Here is a 15,610-nt window from a genome sequence, read left to right as displayed (position 1 = left end):
CTTCAGGTTTACCGGAGCATGATGACTTCTTCGAAGGAAGTCGGTCGCCAGCCAACCAGCCTATTTATTTTGAATTGAAAAAAGTGGATATACGTCCACGTCTGACCAACGCAACACAATCCACGAGCCGGCACAGACAAACAAGAAACACCGGGGAGAAAGCAAACAACAGCAAAGGCGATGGGAAAGACGAGCGGCGCCGGCGCGAAGGAGGAGGCCGCGCCCGCGGTCGCGGGGGCTAGGGAGTTCGGGAGCATGGAGGAGTTCTGGGGCTTCTACCTGGGCCAGCACTCGAAGCCGGCCACGCGGCGGTGGCACTTCGCCGGCACGCTCGCCTCCCTCGGCTGCGCGGTGCTCGCGGCCGCCACCGGCCGCGGCGCGCCCCTCCTGGCGGCCCCCGTGCTCGGGTACGGCATGGCGTGGTACAGCCACTTCTTCGTCGAGGGCAACCGGCCGGCCACGTTCGGCCACCCCGTCTGGTCCTTCCTCTGCGACTACCGCATGTTCGCGCTCATCCTCACCGGCCGCATCGACGCCGAGCTCGCCCGACTCCGCATCCACCCGCCCTCCCAGCGCCAGGACTGACTGATCGATCTGACTGATCCGTCCCTGCGTTTCGTGGTAACTTGAATAAGTTTGCGCGATTTAGCTTGCTGCGTATCTCTACGCACAGAGAGTGCCAATCAAGGTCTTACTGTTCCTCTTCTGTTTGGTTAAGAGGATTCGACAATGAAGCAACAATTTCTGTTTCATTTCCTTTCAATTTAGATAATGTAAAGGCAGCTTCTCTGCTTTATTTCCAGTACTCATTTGTAGAACACAGGCTTCCAAAGCGATGCACAAGTCTTAGAAATACAAACCTCACAAGAATCTCAATAACGAATAATCGAATTGCAAAGACACACATATGCGTCCTTAATTTGTGAATACCCAATTTAACCATAGTGGTTTCATCTTTGCTGGTAGAAAGCATAGTCATACACATCGGATGTTTCAGATCAGTTCTCAGCTGTCGCTTCTGCTGGGCTTGTCTGACGCCAGATACACCTGAAACAAAACAAAACATTGCTTGATTAATTACTTCTACATATGCATTCTTCAATGTAATCCTATCACTCGTTGATGACAAATCGCACAAATGCTGCCATCTAACGTAAGGAGGAGTTAAAAAAAGAGCACACAAGCAGTTCCTGTCTCCTACCGTGTCAGCTGAAGGGATCCACTCGTTTGTGGCAGGATTTCCTTTGCAAGAGGCGTGGCGCTCGGTTGCATCCGGGTCGTCGGAGAGCTCAAACGAGGCGCCAGTAGGCTTGTCCATCTTGATGAAACCAGTCCCAGTCTGCAGGACATCGATCGGCACGGATAAATGCCAGAAGTTAATTTAGCAGCGGAGGAAAAATTCAGCAACAATTGAACAGCCAGGCCAGCAGAGAAAAGGCAGTGACCGTGTGGTGCTGCTTGCCGACGCAGCCGAGATCCCTGTAGTACTCCGTCTCCACGAACTCCTCTCCCGCCTTGCCGCCCTCGCAAACCAATTTCTGCAACAACGAGCCACGCGCATCGATCACGAATTCACAATCTCATTATACGGAGTAGAAGTTTTTGGTGAACCAGGCCAGAATTGAAATGAAGAGGGGGCACCGTAGCCTGTACCCCGGTGTGGGCTTCGAGCTGCTGGAGCTTGTCGAGCTCCGGGTGGGAGTCGTCGGCGAGCGCGTCGGCGTAGACGGCGGAGTGCTCGCTGCGGGAAGGTTTGGTGTGGCGCTTGGGCGCCGCGTCGTCGTAGTACTCCCGCACCTCGGCCACCCTCGTCGCCTCGTCCACGGGGGACAGGTGCGCGTCGCTCCTGCTCGGCCTCGACATCTCGATCGCTCTCCCCGCGTACCGCGCGCAGGCTGCAGGCACAGCCCAGCTCACCGACGCTGCTGCTTCACCGGTACGGATTGTTTGAGCCGCGCTAGCTCGTTGTCCCTGGTATTATTTGAGCACGTGCAGTGGTGGAGGATGAAAGCGCCGTGCAGCCGTGCTATTATGGCGACGGTGGCGTGCACCGGCGCTGGGGCCAGAGAGATATTTGTGAGGAGAAAAATATCTCGGTTGGATGTGGAGAGGGGACGACGTGCGAGAGGCCAGGAATGCCGCAGCCGATCAGCCGTCGCCGTCTGAGGAGATGAGACCGGGGGGGCCAAGCAAGTAACCTGTAGCCCGCCCGTGGTTTATCCGCAGCCGGCGTCGGTCTGCGGGTTTGCTTCCAGAAGGAGACATTTCAAAATTGAGCTGAAAATTGCGATAAAGCCGGAGAAAACACCGAAACGAGAAGCCCAAAAGGCCTGTTAGACGCTGGGCCGGCCGTCATCCAGTTTTCTCCTCACCTCCGCGACGCCTCTCTCCTCCGTGGTCCGTTCCACACCCTCTCCTCCGCTGCCGCTTCCGGATTGCAGCCAATGGAGCCAGCCGCGCGGCCATCCAATGGTAGGGTCTGCATATTCTACTCGCCGCCTTGCTGTCTGGCAGGCCTCCTCCGCCTGCTCGCATGCGTTCCCCATTTCAATCCCCACGCGTGTCCCTGATTCGTTGTGGCTGTTGTCTCACAGCCACACTTCTGGCGCGGCTCGGGGAGGGCGCGGCCAGGTTCGAGCTCGTCGACGGCGCCGCCCCTGATCCCGCGCCGCCGGTTTGGCCCCGCCTCCACTGCTTCGCCAGGATTGGCTCCTCGTTGTACGTGTGCTCCTTCCTTCCCCGTCTCCGTCTATTTCTGCTTATCTGACTCGGTTGAAGTGGCGAGAGGAGTCAAGTTAATACAATAACTGGTTCGCGGTGCAGGAGGGGCGGTTGGTCGGCGGCGCTGAACAAGGTGGAGCATTACGGGGTCCAGAGGGTCACGGGCGACGGCCGGTGCATGTTTCGAGCGTTGGTAAGTCGCGGGATAATCTCTTGCTGCTGCAGTGTGCATCGACAACCTGCACGTTGGAAACAGATGGATTGTGAATATGCGGTTTAGAATATCGTCTCCTATGAGCTTCTATTTCCATCCGGGTGTGTTTGCCTGTAGGCTAAAGGAATGGCAAAGAGTAGGGGAATTCCATTGAGCGCAATGGAGGAGGTACAAGATGCAGGTAGTCTGAAATTAGCCTAGTTCATGCATAAAATTCCCATTATACAGTTGCACTTTATTTTCTGCCGTATCAAACTTTATAAGGTCGGCATGGACATGGTTTGTGCTATGTGTAGGTCCTATAAGGCTTTGATTTACATTTTGGTACATTATAATAACATCTCTTACTTTGGGGGGAATCTTGTTCTTTACTAGATGTTTCAGTGCTTGGAAACTAGCTCCCTGTTTAACAACCATATCACTTATCACAAATAGAAAAATTATGACAATTGGGAGCATCCATGCTGCCGGTAGTTGGTAAGAGCTTCAAATGCGCATTTCCGGCATAGTATGATTCCTGAGCTTGTCTCCAGCTTGCTCTCCTTTGTCCGAAGCAGAATCTCCTGGTACAGAACCTAATTGTACATCATGAAGATAACCACATCAGCCTCAGCGAAAAACACTTCATGAAACCATGCACTATTTCAGGCCTTCTAAATTCCAGCTAGCATGGATGCATGATAAACCTGGACATTTTTCGGTCAATTTTAGGTGCAATTTCTATAGTACAGATCTACAACTGCTTCCTAGTAAAACTGTTTTTTAGGAAGTTTAGCTCTATAAGAGCATGTACAATGCAAGGTGCTTAGACAGGTGCTTACGAAAATAAACCAAGCACTTTTTTAAGCACCAGTGCTTATTTGTATAGAGGAGGTGCCAAGTTAGCCATCTGCTTAGTCTAAATAAGCATCAATGCTTAACAAAAACCGGTTAATTTTTCTAAGCACCCACCTAGGCATCTTGCATTGTACATGCTCTAATCCCTTTAGCCATTTGCCACGTAATAACTTTGCGTATTGTTAGTAACTTTACGATCCCAATAAATCTGTGACCCACTCATCTCTCACTATGAGAGGTGATCATATACTCCCTCCGTCCAACAAAAGATGTCTCAAGTTTGTCAAAATTTGGATGTATCTGGATGTGATTTAGTGTATAGATGCATTCAAATTTAGTCAAAGTTGAGACATCCTTTGTTGGACGGAGGGAGTAGCATAGTTATTGCACTGAAAATCACCAGGTCCCCATTGAAAGATAACATATTGTTTGCATACATTTTAATGATGATTCACCTTCAATTTCCTAGACGATTTACGGCTGGCTGTGAAAGAAGTTTTATGTGACAACCAAACCGAACGTCAAAAGTATGAAGAAGCTATTATAGCCATTACAGTAGATGAATCATTGAAACGGTAGGTTCCTATTCCTTCTGATTTTCTTTGATGTCGTGAACTTTGGGATGCTAATGGCTATACCTGGTCTTGTAGCTACTGCCAAAGGATAAGGCGGCCTGATTTCTGGGGTGGAGAGTCAGAACTCTTGGTATGGATTTCATGGTTCTAAAAGTTAACATGCATGACTGATACTTGCATGCATCAAATTAGATATGGAGCATTCAATTCAACACATATCAATCATGTTATGTGTTGAGTAGTGCAGTTCATGCTGTTAGAATCTGCTCTTGATACCATGTTAGAGGAATAGCACCTTGTTCTGTTCCATGGGCTCTTGGCCATGTTAGAGGAATAGCAACTTGATCTGTTCCATGGGCTCTCAGTCATGTTAGGAATAGCAACTTGATCGATTCCATGGGCTCTAGGCCATATAGTATGAAAGTAGATAAGGTAGGAATCCTAATACAAAGGGAATACAAAGTAGAGTCCTACATTAATACAGTTTTTTCTCTAACATGTGCATCATTCATCTTTCGAAGTGTAACAAAAGTCAAAAGATATACTGCTTTTGTTGAACTTCTGGATGCTCTAACTAAAGTAGGCTACCTTTTTCATTGGTGTTGATTTGGTTTTTTCTTTGTTGCTTAAATTGTTTTCTCGGTACATGATTCATTCACATATGATTTTCATCTGGCATGTGCGTGTCCTCTTTTCAGGTTTTGTCTAGACTGTGTCGGCAACCAATCATTATTTACATTCCGGAGCATGAGGTAAATTCTACTTCACCAGGCTATTATAAACCTATATATGTGCATACTGCATATGGTTCTTCTGACATAACAAAAGTGGATTTTCCTAATAAACAAAAGTTGTTATCATTTGCTTGTTTATTGTTTGAAAGAATAAATAAACAACTTATTTGGATCAATACTGAATTTTGGGACCCATCATCAATATGGGACTTGCACTGTGCATGATGAAATGAGAAGGCACGACAAGAATTGGCAATATTTGTCAAGTTTGCTTACTCCTTCAATATAACAGCAGATGAAAGTCAGCTCGGAACCAGATGAATTGAGTTTTCCTCCATAATGATGTTCGAACTATAAAATCATTTCTGTTTCTTTGATCAAATGCTCTGAATGCCTAGTATACTAGAATCTGGGTATTGTTGAAGTTGTGGAAGAAAAAGTACTTGAATATAGAAAATGGAAGCACATAGAGTGCAAATTATGGAACTGTTGAAGGTTGGTGGAAACTTTTCTCTTTGCTGTTTTTGATGCTTTAAGTCCAATTTTGCCTCCTAATTTGGAACTGCTGTGTTGATTTGTTGAAGTAATTATGTTACTCGTACCAGTATTTGAGTAAGCCACTCTCATAGCCTCACATGTTATGCTACAGTAGGTACTTCTCACCACTTTCCCATTTCACGTTGACTGAAATATGTCCTTCTCTTTTGCAACAGTACCGTGGACGGGGTAATGGTTTTATTCCTATAGCTGAATACGGATTGGAGTTCACCAAAAACTCAAAGGAGAGAAAGAAAAGGGTGCCAGTAAGACTATTATACAGTGGGAGGAACCATTATGATTTGCTGATATAAAATGGTTAATAACATGTACCTGGCTCAACTGCTCAAGTATCAGAATATCAGTACTCACTACCCATCCGTGGCACATAACTGATCCCCTTGCCATGGTTCTATTCTCTGACCAAGTTGATGCTTGTCTTTTTGCCACACAGTTGTATGCTATAACCGACGTTATATCCATCTGATTAAAGTCATAGTCATGAGTATTTCGCCGAGTGCATTTGCAGCTTTTGAGCCAAAATGAACACTAACCTGATAGTGTCACATGACCTAACTATCTGTTGCATGATGAGTTCTAGCATAGTGAGGCCAAAGCTTTTTGCCAATGCCAATGTGATTTGGTTGGCGTCGTGCCGTCAAGTTGTTGACCACATTTCCGGTTGGTGCCGGGCATGATAATGGTGTGTTCGTCGGACTTGGTGGTTGAAAGGAGAAGGCGATGGGACATGGTTCAAACCCAATTATAAACGTCATCTTGCAAGCCCGGTTGATAGGAATGATATTTTTAATGAGCTGTACACTACGCCACATCTATCGGCTGTATTTCTTCTTTTTTTTGCGAGGATCGGCTGTATTTCTAGGCCCCTGGAAAATAACATCCAAGGTTTCAGATGCCAGTTGCTCATGTTTTTGTAAATGTCGACAGGAAAGAGTTGCTAAAGAAGCATGGACGTACGTGTTGAAAATTGGGCGATCATTCAAACAAAGAAAAAAAAATACGGTGATGTTTACGGACAATCTGTACGTTCCTGGCCTAACCATGCTTCGGGGTGGCGTTACGAAAATGAGCTGCAGAGTGCAGCCTGCCAGCATAAACACGGAGATCGGATTATGAGTAAATGCTGTAGTACTGTCACTAACCCGTTCGCTAAGCTATAGAGCTGGTCACTGCCGTGCTACCGCGGCCGGCCGGCCCAACGATCGGGCCCCACACCTCAGCTTTTCGCCTCTTGGGTCTTGGCCGGAGGAGGCGAGCCGGTAGGTGGTACGCGCGCGCAAGGGAAAAATAACACGCGGCTTTGTCCTCTCGCTCTTCAAATTTGCAATGGAAATGGAGAAAAAAGTTTACGGAAAGAATTAATGCGAGACATAGTGCGCCAGTATTGCATGACATGCTTTGCGTTGCAAATATGCTCGTCCAACCAACAAATGGACGACGAAACAAAGCAGATAAGTCCGACGGGGCAGCAGGAATAGAGCTGGCCTACGTGGGCCGCACCTCGCACGCAATAATATCTCTCTATATATTCCTCCCTTATAATATTATTAATAAATAATAAATGATAAATCGTCTAAGATATGGTGGTCACAGAGCCTGACCAGGGGGCCCCACCCATCGATGCGAATACCAGCAGTCGTCTCCGTTGCTTCTGCTGCACTTCTTTGTGCCAGTCAGACCGAGCCACAGAGCTGCGGTCTCGTCTCGTGCGCCCCACCACTGATGTGTGGCCCCGATCCTGGTGGGCCCACTTACAGTGACACGGGCGGCCATCTAGCCCCGCAGCCTGGTGGCCGATGCACTCATAGATGGCTGTAATAAATGGGAATTTGTTAATGAGCACTGCAACGCACGGCCCCGCCCCCTCTTTCTCCTCCCACGGTTTCCTTTTTCTTTCCGCCGCGGCAACATTGAGCCGGGATCGAGCTGCCGCCCCCCTTTCCTAGATAGAAGCCATAATAATTCCACCGATCCATTGCTGCCTCCCCGCACCTGCGCGTTTATAAGCACGGCCAGTGGGGCGCTCGTGGAGGTGTTGCTCTCTCTCGGGACACGCAGACGCAGGCCACAAGATCAGATCAGGGAGAGAGCGAGGGGTAGGAGGACGCGACGACGGCGATGTTTAGCGGCACGCAGCAGAAGTGCAAGGTGTGCACCAAGACGGTGTACCCCATGGACCAGCTCTCCACCGACGGCGCCGTCTTCCACCGCGCCTGCTTCAAGTGCCACCACTGCAAGTCCACCCTCTCGGTATGCCCCCTCGCGCATGTTTCTCTTTTATCTTTTTCCGTCCATCGGTGTGTTCCTTGTGTTGTATTACCACCGTTCAAGAGGAGAGAAGGATCCATGTTAACGGTGGACGGATCTGTAGAATAATGTGTTGGGTGTCATGTAGTAGATCTGCGAATTGCCGTGCTGGGTGGATCTGGTACTTGAATTTTTTCAATTGGAATCATGCCTTTAGGAGAAATCATGGTTTTGTCCATTTCGACGAAGAGAGAACTGGTGGAAAAATTACCTCTCGATGTTCTAGCTAGGAGAACTTACGAATTCTGATAGCTATATGAAAGTTGTGCATCGGTTCTAACACTCTTAAATGGTTATCTTGTTTTGGGATTGGACAGTTTAGCAGCTACTCCTCGTTTGAAGGAGTGCCATACTGCAAGCCCCATTTCGCGCAGCTCTTCAAGGAGACCGGGAGCTACAACAAGAGCTTCCAATCACGTAGGCCTTGATTCTGTTCAATTCCAAGCTGTTTCAACGGAGACAAATTTTTTTTGTACTTTTCTTGATCAAATGTGTCCTGATGTGGTCTTCTGCTCTTTCTTTGTTTTGTTTCTTTCAGCCGCGAAAAGTGCATTGGAGAAGTTGACTCCTGAGCTGGTCTGTTTATACCATAGGCTAACTGCATTTTGTGTTGCTCTATATGCCTACCAAAATATGCAGTGATGCGTGCTATTCAGCTAATCTTATGTTAAATGTGCTATTTCAGACTAGATCTCCAAGTAAAGCCGCGGGCATGTTTTCAGGAACACAGGATAAGTGTGCCACTTGTGGTAAAACAGCATACCCTCTTGAGAAGGTAAATATTTATTGTTACTTGATTTTTTTTAGAACTTAAGCGCATCTAGCCGATGTATATAGTCTAGTCATTATGTCATTTTACGAAAGAGGGATTCTGTTATTTGTACCTCTGGACATAGTTGTGTTGTCAACCTTAACTTTACTTGGTATAATGGCTTGTACTATTTAGGCATCAAACTTTCTACTCCCTCCAATCCATCTTAATTGTCGCTGATTGTATACTCCCTCCGTCCCAAAATAACTGACATGGATTTGTATAAGAATATATACAACTTCATGTCAGTTAATTCGGGACGGAGGGAGTACAACTTCGTACTAAATCAGCGACAACTGATATGGATCAGAGGGAGTACCATAATTGTCTCAAATCATCAATTTCCTTTTCAATTATCTGCTCCTATAAAAGACTCGATTAGTGGCGGCAGTCCGTCACCTTTGGACCACGTCACCTTTTTTTTCATCACTTGTTATTTTTGGCATGAATTAAAGAAATGAGAACAAATAATGATTAAATGATCTAAGAAGTACTCCCTCTGTTCCATAAAGATTGGCACGGATTTGAATTAGCTCTAGTTCAAATTCGTGCCAATCTTTATGAAACGGAGGGAGTATGTCATTATCTTTAAACATTCTTTTTAGTCGGCAGCAATGCAAGCGTATTGGGCTAGTACACCTAAAGCCAAAAGAGAAGCAGTGGTTATTATGACTAATGCGTAGCTGTTAAAATAAATCTTGCAGGTAACCGTTGAAGAGAAGTCTTACCACAAGTCCTGCTTCAAATGCTCTCACGGAGGCTGCGCCCTTTCGCCGTCCAATTACGCAGCGTTGGAAGGCATCCTCTACTGCAAGCACCATTTCTCCCAGCTTTTCAAGGAGAAGGGCAGCTACAACCATCTAATCAAGTGCGCTTCGGTCAAGCGCGCAGAGGCACAAACAAAAGCACAGCCGGCTACCGATTCCTCCTGATTGTGCCGTGTCTCCAGAGTGGGTTTTGAGGGCGAAAGTCTGGAAACCCTGCCCTTTCACTTGTACCCGCTGTGTGCTATGTCCTAGCTCTGGGGGTACTGTGTGCTATGTTCTAGCTCTGGGGATACCAGGACCTATCTATTTCGTATCCCCTTATGTGCTGGCTCGTTCACATTGCTGAACCATGGAATCCAGTTATTTCGAAAGAAATTGTTGTGCATCAAGTATTGGGTTTGCTTTGTTGGTTGCTAATTTGCACTTATGAGTTCCTTGTGTAGCTCAATTGTTCAAGTTGACTTGTACAACATTTTGCTGTCTGGTTTTATATGTGCTCTACCGTTCCAGTTTCTTCCACGTTGAAAAGATGATTTCAAGTAAACAGCCTAGGTGGATAGGTCATGCGAACCTCTAAACCAAAGAAATACTCCCTCCGATCGATCCTAATTAATTGTTGAAATATTACATGTATATGGATCGGAGGAAGTACACACATAGGGAATCGGAGGAAGTAATACACGCATAGGGAATGACTAGATTTGAAGAATTCGAAACGCAAGATTGGAAGACAATGATCTTAGGTGTATCGTACAGTAGAAACGAAAAACTCTATTGCTTTAAACACTTCCTCAAGTTCACCACGATCCTTCCGTACCATATGGAAAAGGAAAAACCAAGTTGAACATCACAAGTAAGGCCCCAGGCGTTCAACAACTACATCTAAGACACCAATGTGGCCCTGAAAGATACATGACGGTGTCTCCACGGTTTGCTAAGCTAACCTGTTTCCGTGCCTTTGCCAACACAGAACAAACACACCCGGCACCACATGAACTCCAGGTAAGCCGCACGTCAGCTCGCAGTAGTAGTTCTCCAGTTTTCCCCTGCATAAACACCTTCACTTCCAAGTTCTTCCTCTATTCTAAGCAGCTGTAAAGAGGACGTGCACAGATGTCAGAGACCATTCACAACAAATCAAGAAGCTACTCCCTCCGTCCCATATTGAATGACTGAAATTTGCCCAAATATGGATGTATCTATGTCTAAAAAGCGTCTAGATACATGTAATAGAAAGTCACTTAATATGGGACGGAGGGAGTACTTAGAATGGTGACTTTAGACCGGTGCTGCGGTGCATGTATTGTATTCACATATAATGCATACAGGATTCAACAAAAACCTGATTGTACTTAGTGATGCACTCTCCACGGCAGGGGGCACCTGCTTTGATCTGTCCAGCCGCAGCACCAACAGCCAGGTCAGAGATGAAAGAATCTTCGGTGTCCCCAGATCTATAAGACACTACCACACCCCAGTGAGCATCCTTTGCCTGTTTCACAACCTCTATGGCCTCAGTGACAGTGCCCACTTGATTTGCCTGCATATAAAAAAAAATCAAATCAGGTATACAAAAAAAAGAGGGACCCCTAGGAAATGGAAGGAATTTATATACTCCCTCTGATCCTAAATTCTCGACTCAAATTTGCCCAAATATGGATGTATCTATTCTTAAAACAGTTAAAAAGTGTCTAGATACATGTAATATTTCGACAACAATTTAGGATCGGAGGGAGTAGCAGGAAGAATGAAGGTAAAACATGTTCAAGCAAGTGGCTCTTTCAAGCTTGCGGGTCTACAATTAGTCTAATTAGAAAATCGCTGACCTCCAGTGAATTCAAGTACTAAATGGAACTATTCATAGGAATATCACAGACTGATCATGGTATTGTTTGCAAATGCTCTTACATGTCAACTCATGTAATACAAAATAATAAGAATTGGAAAAACGAGTGGCGCTCAAATAAAAACTACACAGTATTCAGGCACAAAGATGACTGTAACTATTCAAAATTAAGCATGCCTTGTTCCAGCTTCAAAAAGTGCCTAATTCCAGATCCTTTTCTATGTGGTATTAGTCTTGACTGTTCCAATAACTTGCACAAAGGAACAACTAATCAGTTTACAAAGATCAATGAACAAATAAACGGTTACCAATTTACCTTGAGAGCAAGAGCATCACAAGTATACTCATTTACTGCTCGCTTAATGCGCTCGGGATCTGACATCAATAAATCATCTCCTACAACCTGCACATGTGTTATGGCATGAGTTCCTGACAAAGATTGAACATAAAAGCACCGAAGAAGACCATGCACCTGACATAGCTCTAGAGTGGTAAATTTTTTTGAGTGCTCCCAGTCATCTTTGTCAAAGGGCTGTTCAATGGAGACAAGTGGGTACTCTAATGTAGCAAAAAGAAAAGGTGATATGAGGGTCGTGGAATCAAAAGGCTTTCCCAAAAGATGTCAATCCACAAGCAAGTGATACCTGAACAGAGATGACTATACATTTCAATCATATCGTCTGCAGTTTTGAAATTCTGCCCCGATTTCTTTGCAGACTTGAACTCAAGATCATATTTCTTTCCTGCAAAGAGATGCGTGAGCAAGCAGGAAACTTAACTCACTAAACCAGTATAACTAATTTTACCATTGCATACAATATACATCTCTTTTATTCAAGCTCACTGCTTCTACCTTGAAAGAAAAAAGATCCACTGTTTCTATGTTTCAAGATTGTGCAGTCCTAGATGCAAGTACATCAAGTAGCAATATCATTGCAAGCAGTGGCGGCGCCATGTGTAAGCTGTGATGTCAATTAACATCACAGCTTTCCAAAAACTCCCTTAACTTTTTAGTTATTTATAAAACAAATCATATGACCATGAAGACTTTGAAAGGAATGGCATCAAGGGTTGTAGGTCTGGCACCGCCACTGATTGCAAGAGAGAGATTGGTCAATTGCTTCCTGACTGGCAATGCTGGTCAAAATAAGGTGGTGATGATGAGAGAGAGAGAGACATGAGTTCATTCTAATAGAGTAACGACAAACATGGATCTATGTGTGCAACGGTATTGCTTACATTTCTATTGGGTATAGCTACATAGATGTGCAAAATGTTATTCTCAGTAGCATACAAACCATTGTGATAATGCTAAAATTGCTAGTTTTTTTATACTTACCTACACAAAAATCTGTAGCAGCAACATCAATTGCTAATTTGATCCTTCCATTAAAGCCAGCTCTATCTATTGCCGCAATCACAAGATCCAGGCCTTCAGTTATACTGAAAATTGACCCGACATAGATATGGTATGTTGGAATCCATAAAAGGCGACATAAAAAATAAAGCACGTCAGGACAAATTTAAGATCAATTCCTTACTTGCCTGGAAATATTTGGAGCAAATCCACCATCATCTCCAATGTTGCAACTGTCTGAACCATACTTCTCCCATATAATATCCTACCAAATCATTGGTAAGAAACTGTTTATGAAAATACAGTACTGCAGGATAAAAAACAAAACATTGGAAACAACAACCCATGTTTTTAAGAATTTCAGTTATTTGTCTTAGGAGCAACCTACCCAGATAAATTAGTGCCAAGACGGAAAAGGCATTAGAAGCTAGCATAAGATGTTAAGTTTCCATATGAATAGAGGCTTTCAAGACAGCGCATAAGGTATTATTGTTATCTAAATATATATGTGAAGCAGTTTGTTAGAAATAAGGGTACCTTCAGATGATTGTAGGTCTCTGAACCCATCTGCATTGCTTCCTCAAAGTTTTTTGCACCAACAGGAAGGATCATGATTTCCTACAGATAACCAGACTTTACTTCAAGCTACTACCAAAAGAATTACAATACACTGAGATATTGGTCTACAGGGACCAGCTTAATATGTTCTCACTAAAAATGAACCGATAGGAAGAAACAAGAGAATAGGTTTGTATAAGAAGCCTAACAGACTTGTTCCAGCAGTTCAAGGTTTGCTACAAAAGATAATCGCAAGTGTTAATGGACAATACTTGAATGGGAAGACTATTTCCAGCATGCGTTCCACCATTAATGACTGTGATTGCAGGGACAGGTAGCGTTGTAGCACTTTTACCAACAAGATCTGCTATATGCTTGTACAATGGAACCTGCACAGAAATAGACAAGCAACTATGAGAATTTTTGTTATCGTGAGTTAATCACTTTTTATCTGAAATCCTTTTGATTAAGCAGACAATCGACCTCTTTTTCAGCAGAGCCAGCTTTACAAGCTGCAATTGATACGGCCAGCATAGCGTTCGCTCCAATCTCAGTCTGCATAATATAGTTATCAGAGTTACTGTGTAAGCAGGAGGCATTATATGGTGTCACCCCCAGTAACCGAAGGGGACAATTTGCACGAACAGAAACTTTTGCCAACTTAGTACTAAATTGAGACACTTGCAAACTACTACTCCCTCCGTCTCATATTAAGTGACTCAGATTTGTCCAAATATGGACGTATCTATACCCAAAAAACGTCTAAATACATGTAATATTTCGTCACTTAACATGGGACGGAGGGAGTATTCGTTAAGGACATCCAAAAGTAACAAATTATTATTGCCAGAAGGTAGGCCTAACATGAAACAAGCCGGTGTCAAATACTACCACTGTGTGGCAGTCTAGCAGAGTATACGTAGCCACCAATTGTTTATGCTAAGAGGAAATCACCTTGGCACAATATGCCCCCATACTCCTCGTACAGAGCTTGGCAATATCGGAGCGGATTCACAACAGAGAATGACAGGAGGTATGGATCGGGGTTTGCGCGATGTACCTTGTGGTGTGCCTTGTCCAGGTCCATGATGGCCTGGTCGATCTGGGCCTGCTGCTGCGGATCCATCCCCACGAGCGCCTCCGACACCTTGCCGTTGATCAGCAGAACCGCGTCGGCGACCGCCCTGGCTAGGAGCCTCCGCTTCTCGGCGTCCCTGACGGCATCGACCGCCCCGCCCTCGGGAGCGCCCGGCCCAGCTGCGGAGGCGCGGTGTACGGCCTTGTTGGTGTGCAGGTCGACCTCGACCGCAGGGGCGCCGCGGCTGTCCAGGATCTGCCTCGCGCACACCCGCGTGATCACGGTCGGCGCTGCCCGCCGCATGTGGGTGGAGATGAAGAGCACCGGGTCGTCGGCCTTGGCGCGAACCGCCGCGTTAACGGCCTCCTCGATCTTGCGCGGGAGTAGGTGCTTCTCTAGGTACTCCTGGACCGACATGGCTGCGGCCTGCGGCGGAGACCACGCTCTTCTCCGCCTCCTCTTGGCCCGCGATTCTTCTCGGCTTGTTCGCGTGACGAGTTTTGCCTGCGGCGGAGACACTGGCCTTCGCAACCTGGCAGAGGATGGGAAGACCAGGAATGCTGTCAGTGGAAGAAAGAGCGATACAGACTAGGCATGTCAGACATGGCCAATTTCAAGCCGGACCTAGTCAGTTTTACACTTTTACTAGTCTAGTTTCTAAAAAACCCAGCACAATGCACTTGAACAACCCTAACGGTTACCGAATAAAGCACTTGAGTAACTCTAGGGGTTACTGAATAAAGCGTACCGAAAAAACGTGAATTAGGTGAACCGAATCAGTGTTTTTCGGATCGAAAAGAACCTGTGCATAACTGACCCGAAAAGCCTGTTCGGTTCAGTTTTTGGATTTTGTTCTGCCGATTGCGCAAAGTGGTACTGCAAATAGAAATCGACAGTCCAACAGTTAAAAATCGATAGTGGATCCTACATTTCAGACAATATAAAAGCAAATTGAATCAAATATGAATGTGCAAACATCACAGAATAAAACAATAATCCAAATTACATGTAATTGTTCAAATGCAACGATCAAACAAATAAAGAGTGGTCCGGCATACAAATACAATGTTCAAATGTGACGATCAAACAAATAAAACATGAGAAATTTGGCAACCTATCTCCCATACAATTGCCACTGATGCTCGATGAGATCATGTTGAAGTTGCGTGTGCGTCTCCCTATTCTCGATGTCCCGGTAGGTGTGAAGAAATGCTTGGATCCTGTCCGTGTTCCTTTGAGGTTTCACC

At 45.5% G+C, this 15,610-nt stretch overlaps 5 protein-coding genes across 6 annotated transcripts; 3 read left to right on the top strand and 2 right to left on the bottom strand.

Annotated features, from left to right (window-relative positions):
- Positions 1–6: 6 nt before the first annotated feature.
- LOC104581813 lies at positions 7–818 on the top strand. The gene has a single exon (XM_010230526.3). It carries the CDS (start codon positions 181–183, stop codon positions 583–585), a length of 405 nt encoding a protein of 134 aa, XP_010228828.1. The 5' UTR covers positions 7–180; the 3' UTR covers positions 586–818.
- LOC100844918 lies at positions 770–2,051 on the bottom strand. Its single transcript, XM_003558233.4, has 4 exons — positions 1,654–2,051; positions 1,446–1,538; positions 1,202–1,339; positions 770–1,047 (listed from the first exon to the last, which is right to left on the bottom strand). The coding sequence occupies exons 1-4, from the start codon at positions 1,861–1,863 to the stop codon at positions 1,006–1,008; spliced, it is 483 nt and encodes a 160-aa protein (XP_003558281.1). The 5' UTR covers positions 1,864–2,051; the 3' UTR covers positions 770–1,005.
- A 233-nt stretch (positions 2,052–2,284) lies between these two features.
- LOC100844305 (OTU domain-containing protein At3g57810) lies at positions 2,285–6,140 on the top strand. Its single transcript, XM_003558231.4, has 8 exons — positions 2,285–2,472; positions 2,595–2,718; positions 2,824–2,914; positions 3,053–3,116; positions 4,242–4,347; positions 4,423–4,477; positions 5,046–5,099; positions 5,795–6,140. Exons 1-8 carry the CDS (start codon positions 2,445–2,447, stop codon positions 5,930–5,932), a joined length of 660 nt encoding a protein of 219 aa, XP_003558279.1. The 5' UTR covers positions 2,285–2,444; the 3' UTR covers positions 5,933–6,140.
- A 1,337-nt stretch (positions 6,141–7,477) lies between these two features.
- LOC100844609 (LIM domain-containing protein WLIM2a) lies at positions 7,478–10,007 on the top strand. Its single transcript, XM_003558232.4, has 5 exons — positions 7,478–7,889; positions 8,264–8,363; positions 8,485–8,522; positions 8,632–8,721; positions 9,462–10,007. Exons 1-5 carry the CDS (start codon positions 7,758–7,760, stop codon positions 9,687–9,689), a joined length of 588 nt encoding a protein of 195 aa, XP_003558280.1. The 5' UTR covers positions 7,478–7,757; the 3' UTR covers positions 9,690–10,007.
- A 256-nt stretch (positions 10,008–10,263) lies between these two features.
- On the bottom strand, positions 10,264–14,957 carry LOC100844007 (cytosolic enolase 3). Of its 2 annotated transcripts, none has more exons than XM_010230525.3 (11): positions 14,346–14,954; positions 13,769–13,840; positions 13,558–13,674; positions 13,265–13,345; positions 12,916–12,992; positions 12,710–12,813; positions 12,015–12,113; positions 11,843–11,928; positions 11,687–11,773; positions 10,867–11,064; positions 10,264–10,616 (listed from the first exon to the last, which is right to left on the bottom strand). In XM_010230525.3, the coding sequence occupies exons 1-11, from the start codon at positions 14,778–14,780 to the stop codon at positions 10,539–10,541; spliced, it is 1,434 nt and encodes a 477-aa protein (XP_010228827.1). In that variant the 5' UTR covers positions 14,781–14,954; the 3' UTR covers positions 10,264–10,538. The 2 variants fall into 2 exon arrangements, with proteins under 2 accessions (XP_010228827.1, XP_024312407.1); XM_024456639.1 differs by lacking the exon at positions 10,264–10,616 and adding an exon at positions 11,548–11,608 and having other exon boundaries at positions 10,902–11,064; positions 14,346–14,957.
- Positions 14,958–15,610: the final 653 nt, after the last annotated feature.

This window comes from Brachypodium distachyon, chromosome 1 (genome assembly GCF_000005505.3).
Source record: "Brachypodium distachyon strain Bd21 chromosome 1, Brachypodium_distachyon_v3.0, whole genome shotgun sequence".
Classification (NCBI taxonomy): domain Eukaryota; kingdom Viridiplantae; phylum Streptophyta; class Magnoliopsida; order Poales; family Poaceae; genus Brachypodium; species Brachypodium distachyon.
Note: the sequence above shows the minus strand (reverse complement) of the source record. Positions and strands in the feature narration are given on the sequence as shown.

Excerpts from the sequence above, each read along its gene's own strand:
- LOC104581813 (XM_010230526.3), top strand. The coding sequence starts at position 181 with ATGGGAAAGACGAGCGGCGCCGGCGCGAAGGAGGAGGCCGCGCCCGCG.
- LOC100844918 (XM_003558233.4), bottom strand. The coding sequence starts at position 1,863 with ATGTCGAGGCCGAGCAGGAGCGACGCGCACCTGTCCCCCGTGGACGAG. Across the intron at positions 1,340-1,445 it reads TCGGCAAGCAGCACCACACG|ACTGGGACTGGTTTCATCAA; the intron begins GTCACTGCCTTT and ends GATGTCCTGCAG. Across the intron at positions 1,048-1,201 it reads GGATCCCTTCAGCTGACACG|GTGTATCTGGCGTCAGACAA; the intron begins GTAGGAGACAGG and ends GTTTTGTTTCAG.
- LOC100844305 (XM_003558231.4), top strand. The coding sequence starts at position 2,445 with ATGGAGCCAGCCGCGCGGCCATCCAATG. Across the intron at positions 4,348-4,422 it reads GTAGATGAATCATTGAAACG|CTACTGCCAAAGGATAAGGC; the intron begins GTAGGTTCCTAT and ends CTGGTCTTGTAG. Across the intron at positions 5,100-5,794 it reads TTTACATTCCGGAGCATGAG|TACCGTGGACGGGGTAATGG; the intron begins GTAAATTCTACT and ends CTTTTGCAACAG.
- LOC100844609 (XM_003558232.4), top strand. The coding sequence starts at position 7,758 with ATGTTTAGCGGCACGCAGCAGAAGTGCAAGGTGTGCACCAAGACGGTG. Across the intron at positions 8,523-8,631 it reads AGAAGTTGACTCCTGAGCTG|ACTAGATCTCCAAGTAAAGC; the intron begins GTCTGTTTATAC and ends GTGCTATTTCAG. Across the intron at positions 8,722-9,461 it reads CAGCATACCCTCTTGAGAAG|GTAACCGTTGAAGAGAAGTC; the intron begins GTAAATATTTAT and ends TAAATCTTGCAG.
- LOC100844007 (XM_010230525.3), bottom strand. The coding sequence starts at position 14,780 with ATGTCGGTCCAGGAGTACCTAGAGAAGCACCTACTCCCGCGCAAGATC. Across the intron at positions 11,774-11,842 it reads CCACTCTAGAGCTATGTCAG|GTTGTAGGAGATGATTTATT; the intron begins GTGCATGGTCTT and ends ACACATGTGCAG. Across the intron at positions 11,065-11,686 it reads GTGATGCTCTTGCTCTCAAG|GCAAATCAAGTGGGCACTGT; the intron begins GTAAATTGGTAA and ends TTTTATATGCAG.